At 41.7% G+C, this 7,000-nt stretch overlaps 1 protein-coding gene across 1 annotated transcript; it reads left to right on the top strand.

The window, feature by feature from the left end:
- Positions 1 to 5,344: 5,344 nt before the first annotated feature.
- TACSTD2 (tumor associated calcium signal transducer 2) lies at positions 5,345 to 7,000 on the top strand. The gene has a single exon (XM_034415191.2). It carries the CDS (start codon positions 5,470 to 5,472, stop codon positions 6,394 to 6,396), a length of 927 nt encoding a protein of 308 aa, XP_034271082.1. The 5' UTR covers positions 5,345 to 5,469; the 3' UTR covers positions 6,397 to 7,000.

Raw genomic sequence — 7,000 nt, 5'->3', positions numbered from 1 at the left:
ATCTCAAGACTGATCAGAACTATTATGTTAGCTTCTTCTGACAGTGATGGATTATTGTGTTCTTATTCTGATAGAATTAGTCTGCAGTATTTTTTCCCCGTGCATCTTGTTGTTCTGGGCCAATATTGGATTTAATTTGATATTCAAAATAGCCCCTTGGTGGTCAAAAACTTAGCTGCTACAGCACTATACTTGAGCTGTTAAACAGCACTTTTCCAAATTGCAGATGGGAACAGGACCAACATCTCTTTTAAGCACAATAAACACCAGGCACCCATCTTTTATTACTTTTCTTTTTAAAGATGAAAATTAAGTTATTGATTTTCATGCTTTTTAAATATCTACTTATAATTATGCTTTTTAATAAGACAGGCAAGTAACGTTTACCTTTTGAGCCCAAAATGTGAACCGCCAACCAACCAACCAACTTATTCATAATCGATAAGCATAGTGTGAATACTAAAATTTAGTATCTTTAATCAGAGGTGGCAGACATAATTGGCAACAACAGATTGCTGTTACAAAATAATGCCTCTATTACATACTGTTCCCATTTCTCTGAACAAACATGAAGAAAATGTTGAAAATCAGTTTCCATTATTCCATTATATGCATTATAATATTCCATTATTATTTTTATGGCAGGAGGGGCCCACCAAAGCTCAGGTGGCTGAGCTCACAAGAGTCATTCATGTAATCCTGGGTAAGAGGCATGACTTTCAGAGTTTCCCCATGTATACATGGGAAAACATGAATATACACACGGAAAGCACAGATTACCCCATAAAATAACACAGCAATTATTACTGGGCAGAATTTTTCCTCCTTTCTATATTAGGATTCTGTTTGCATGGAATTTTCAGGAGAGAGGATATTTCATAGATCGTTCCACAATCATAGAACCTGCAATGTGTGTCAAAAAAGTCAAGAAGGTAGCTGTAATTGTGGGATTGAACTCCAGTCATCTTTCACATGGCTTCTGTGTGACACACATAAAAGGGGGGAGGGGCTTCAATCCCATGGTCACAGCTACCATCTTGATTTCTTCTATGTCAACCTTGGGGAATTCTGGGAGTTGAAGTCGTCAAGTCTTCAATGCTGCAAGGTTGGACACCGGTGTTTTATGCTCTTGCAGACATATCTGCTAGTACAGTTAGTCCTCAATTTACGACCACAATTGATCCCAAAATTTATTTTATTTATTTATTTATTTATTTTTGAATTTGTATACCGCCCTTCTCCCTGAGGACTCAGGGCGGTGAACAGCCAAATAAAAACATCAAATACAAATATTAAAATACAGTTAAAAAATATATATAAATTTGGCCCCATTAATTAAAACAATAAACCAAACAATTAAAAAAACATGTAAAAAGAATTAGGCCAGCCCGGCTTGTTGGAAAAGGAAGGTTTTAAGGGCACGGCGGAAGGCACTGAGGTCATGGATTCTCCTTATCTCAGGGGGCAACTGATTCCAGAGGGTGGGAGCCCCCACAGAGAAGGCCCTCCCCCTGGGGGTCACCAGCCTGCATTGTTTGGCTGATGGCACCCCGAGGAGGCCCTCTCTGTGGGAGCGCACGGGTCGATGGGAGGTCGTCGGTGGCAGCAGGCGGTCTCGGAGATAGCTAGGCCCTATGCCATGGAGCGCTTTAAAGGTGATAACCAACACCTTGAAGCGCACCCGGAAGACCACTGGGAGCCAGTGCAGCTCGCGCAGGAGCGGTGTTACATGGGAGCGCCATGCTGCTCCCGTCACTACCCGTGCTGCTGCGTTCTGGACCAGTTGGAGCCTCCGGGTGCTCTTCAAGGGGAGCCCCATGTAGAGAGCGTTACAGTAATCAAGGCGAGAGGTCATGAGGGCATGAGTGACTGTGCACAGGGAATCCCGATCAAGAAAGGGCCGCAACTGGCGGATCAGGCGAACCTGATAAAAGGTCCCCCTGGTTACAGCCGTCAGATGTTCCTCCAAGGACAGCTGTGTATCCAGGAGGACTCCCAGATTGCGAGCCCTCTCTGTGGGGGCCAAAGACTCGCCCCCAATAGTCAGTGATGGAGTCAACTGACTATATCGGGATGCCGGGAACCACAGCCACTCAGTCTTGGAAGGGTTGAGCCTGAGCCTGTTCCTCCCCATCCAGATCCGTACAGCCTCCAGGCACTGGGACATCACTTCAAGGGCATCATTGGGGTGGCCTGGAGTGGAGATGTACAGCTGAGTATCATCAGCGTACTGATGGTATCTCACCCCAAAGCCACGGATGATCTCGCCCAGCGGCTTCACATAAATGTTGAACAGGAGGGGCGAGAGGACCGACCCCTGAGGCACTCCACATATAAGAGGCCTCGAGGTCGACCTCTGCCCCTGTCAACACGAACTGCGACCGGTCGGAGAGAAAGGAGGAGAACCACCGTAACACGGTGCCCCCCATCCCCAACTCTTCCAACCGGTGCAGCATGATACCATGGTCGATGGTATCAAAAGCCGCTGAGAGGTCTAACAGGACCAGAACAGAGGAGCAACCCCTGTCCCGAGCCCTCCAGAGATCATCAACCAACGCGACCAATGCCGTTTCCGTGCTGTGCCCAGGCCTGAAACCAGACTGGAACGGATCCAGATAGGATGTTTCCTCCAGGAATTGCGGAAACTGTCGCGCGACCACACTCTCAACAACCTTTGCCAGAAAGCGAAGGTTGGAGACAGGACGATAGTTGGCCAATATTGCCGGATCCAGGGACGGCTTCTTGAGGAGAGGCCTCACCACCGCCTCTTTCAAGGCCGCGGGGAAGTAACCCTCACTCAATGAAGCGTTGATAACACCCTGGAGCCAGCCTGCAAGGTTGGACACCGGTGTTTTATGCTCTTGCAGACATATCTGCTAGTACAGTTAGTCCTCAATTTACGACCACAATTGATCCCAAAATTTATGATGCTAAGAGAGAATTTGTTAAGTGAATTTTGCCCCATTTTACAACCTTCCTTGTCACAATTGTTAAATGAATCTGTGCAGTTGCTAAGTTAATACTGCAGTTGTTAAGTGAATTGATTTTGCTTGTCAGAAGGTTGCAAAAGGTGATCACATGACCCCGGGACACTGCAACTGTCATAAATATGAACCAGTTGTTAAGCATCTGAATTTTTATCACATGACCATGGGGATGCTACAGCGGTCTAAAGTGTCAAAAATAGTCATAAGTCACTTTTTTCAGTGCCATTGCAACTTCAAAAGATCACTAAACAAATTATTGTAAGTTGAGGACTACCTATCATACACTTGATTGTATTCTGTTTCACGTACAGAAATACTATAATAAATGAACTGATACCCAGTTAATAGTCATGGTGGTTGTCATAAAAGTGGAAATTATCCTATTCTGCTTTTCATTCCCCTTCAATTATCCCTCTCCTGTGCTTCAGTTCTGAAATAAGAAAGTTATTTACTTTCTCAAAACCTGTTTGACATCCTGGCACTCTGCAGAGCCTAAAATTTTCAGCCAGATTGGCATTCGATCGCTATGCATTGAGTGCTTGGGAAAGCTGCTTTCAAATTTTGCATGTTTTTTTTCCCCCTGATGCTTTCGGAGAGCCGCACACTTTTCTAGCCAGTACTTCTAATGATACACTGAGGAATGTTTTGGCAGTAATAAAATAGTAGGAGGAAGTAACACCTGCAGGAGAAAGAGCTCAAGCAATAGTGTTTGATGAGTAACATTGGAGAAGCATTGAGGAACAGAAAAGAAACGATATACTGGTTTCAGAGATAGTTATCCCAAATCAGTTGGCAGACATAATACTAGGCACTAACTGAATAATTAAAATAAGAAAGTGTCTTGTGGCAACTTAAAGAATAACAACTTTAATTACTCTTTAAGGTACTACAGGTTTCTTCCTTATTGCTACTATAAATGAGTAACATGAGCACATACACACCTCCGAAACTGTGTAATTAAAGTACTTTAGTTAATCATTACTTGTGTGTGTAAAAAGTGCAGAGACAAAAGTTGGTTTATTACAGGATTCTCAGTCTGCAATATCTCAAAGGTTACCAGAGCAAAATCGTAGCACATATCTCAGAGACAGAGCAAAGTAAAGTTTTTGATATGTGACATGAAAATATTACAAGACTGGTTTCTTATAGTGCAACTCTGGACATTTGCAATGAAAATAAAAATTCCCACCGAAAGCCAAGTACTGCAGCTTTTAAGAATATGTAGGTGTTCTTATGACAATGCAATAGTCACCTACATGTGAGTTGGAGGGGCCATATAAATTTGTTTAACAAATAATAAATAAGCTGTTTTGAAAAAGCATTGGGATCCAATTTTTAAAAACTTACTGAAAATAACTAACACAAGCAACAATAACTAACACAAGCAACACGCACCAGAGAAGTACAAAGACTATAAAATAGACTAAAAGATACTTTGGAGTATATTTTCTGTATAGGGAACTGAAATGGAGGTTTCCTCATTGTGTGAATGCTGCACTTCTGTGATCCAGAGAAGAGCAAGATATTAAAGGTCAGTGTGACTGGGGGCAACTTTCACCAAATACCATTTGACTGTAAAGGCCATTTCTCATATCCTGCCAAAGCAAAACCCAATTTGCCATTGGTCAATCATGGTTCCCTGGTGGACATCCTCGCAGATGTCAGTGTTTGCCAGAGGTACACTTTGTAAGTGAATAAGAATAGGCTGTGTGAAATTACTCTGTCAGGGACATCAAAAATCCACTTCATATTACAGGAAGATGTAACTGGCTGGAGCATTTGGGTCATCTCAAGAGATACCAAATATTCCTCTAAGTACTCCTCTGAACTATCACGTATTTGCAGGGTCATCACTGTTTAGTGGAAGAACTATAGAGCTGTTCATCTTAAATCACGGAAGAGTTGACCATCAAGAACGACTGAATCCTCAAAAACTCGAAAGAGAGCCATTTTTTTCTGCATCCCTCAGTTCTGCCCATTATGTGTACTGACTGACCCCTGAAGTCAACATGAGTCTACCTTAGCGTCTCTCCACCTTGTCAATTTTAAGATGTGTGGACTTCAATTCCAGCCAGAATGCAATATGGTTTTTCATTAATATGTAGCCTGGCATATTATTACCTCAGCCCATGAGGCAGGTGTGCCTGAATTCACAAAAGAGCTTATAGTTGTGTTATATTGGTTTCTGTGTTTTTGGCATCCTGTACTTCCTCATTCAGTAGGAGGAAAGAAATGAGAGTTGCTACCACACCTTAATGGAAGAAGGTGTATGCTTTTGGACCTCTGTTATGACCTGTTTTGTTTGTGAGTCACCAACTAAATTGATTGGGTGGGTCTGACATTCATTTTCAAAGAGAGGAAGCAAGAGTTGCATTCAGTCACACAGAAACTGGGAGGCTGTTGCTGTGGATGGATCTTGTCTAGGCTGCTGTATTCACCTGCTCTTTTCTAAAGCCAACTTCTGCTCCTCTTTCTCCAACCTATGGAGGCTACTTTCAGAATTGTATTGTTTTTGATGGTCGTGGCTGCATCGGCAGAAGATGATTACTGCTCATGTCCAACCAACAAACGGACACATTGTGCCATGGAGCAAGGCAGCTGTGTCTGCAAGGCTCGGGGTTCAAATCACAAAGTGGACTGTTCAACGCTGACATCTAAATGTCTGCTTATGAAGGCCGAGGCGAGTGCCCCAGGAGGCAAGAGGTTTCCAAAGCCTGAAACGGGTTTTTTGGACAATGATGGACTGTATGATCCAGACTGTGAAAACAGTGGCATCTTCAAAGCCAGGCAATGCAATCATACAGATACTTGTTGGTGTGTGAACAGTGCTGGGGTCAGGAGAACGGATAAGAGTGATAAAAACATGCAATGCAATGAGCTTGTTAGAACAAACTGGATTTTCATCGAGCTCAAGCACAAAGAGAGGGAAACTTCCTTCTCCCAGTCTGAAGTAGCCAGCAGTCTTCGGCACCTCATTCAGAACCGGTATATGCTTCGCCCAAACTTCATCTCATCTATTGAATATGATCACCCATTCATCAAAATTGACTTGAAACAGAATGCTTCGCAGAAGTCTTATGGAGATGTGGATATTGCAGATGTAGCCTATTACTTTGAAAAAGACATCAAAAGTGACTCCCCTTTTGTCTCCGATAATAAATTTAATATCACGGTCAAAGGAGAGCCGTTAGATATTGAAAAAGTCCTGGTTTACTACGTGGATGAAATCCCCCCAGAATTCTCAATGCAATTCCTGAAAGTTGGTATTGTGGCAGTGGCTGTGGTGATTCTTGTGGCCATTTTAATTGGGATTGCTGTGTTTGTGTTTATGAGGAGATGGAGGACTGGAAAATATGAGAAAGTTGAGATTAAGGAAATGGGCGAAATGCAAATAAATCGGGTTTCGTAGATGCTGTAATCTGAAAGCAGAATTAAGATTTTGATACTGGGGAAATGAAAAATAGATAAGATTATCCCCTGTTGTTCAAAGGGAAGGAGACATTAATTTTTCCTTCTAATAATAATCAAGGTAAAAACAATAGCTTTGTAGAATCTTCCCCAATTGCAAAATGGAAAATAGATGAAGGCTGAAGATATATTTGAAGTTTCAGAGAGAAAAAAATATTCTAATGCTGTAATCTCTTCCTGAAATGTTCCCATTTCATGGTGTTTTTTTAAGAAAACAAAGTTGTTCCATAGCTACACAGTTAGCTTAATTTATCAACTCTGTTTCTATACCTGTTTTTGTGTGTATATTAAAATATTTTTTTTCTGTGTCTCTCAAGCACAAGACTTATTCCTACATTTAAGATTGGCTTTTTGTTTGTTAAAAATGTTACCCTTTTATTTTGTAAGTTTAATTGACTGAAAATATTTGCTTATGTTCCAGATCTAAAACTGTAAGAATGCTACTTTTGTAAAGTAATGCCAGCATAACTTTTCTAATGGAATCTATCTTGTGTAACATAATGGTGTCTTTAAATAAATTTTCTTAACTTTAAAATGCTGTTAAA

This window comes from Pantherophis guttatus, chromosome 3 (assembly GCF_059756535.1).
Source record: "Pantherophis guttatus breed Tessera chromosome 3, ASM5975653v1, whole genome shotgun sequence".
NCBI lineage: Eukaryota > Metazoa > Chordata > Lepidosauria > Squamata > Colubridae > Pantherophis > Pantherophis guttatus.
This window is presented reverse-complemented; position numbering and strand designations above follow the sequence as displayed.

Excerpts from the sequence above, each read along its gene's own strand:
- TACSTD2 (XM_034415191.2), top strand. The coding sequence starts at position 5,470 with ATGGAGGCTACTTTCAGAATTGTATTGTTTTTGATGGTCGTGGCTGCA.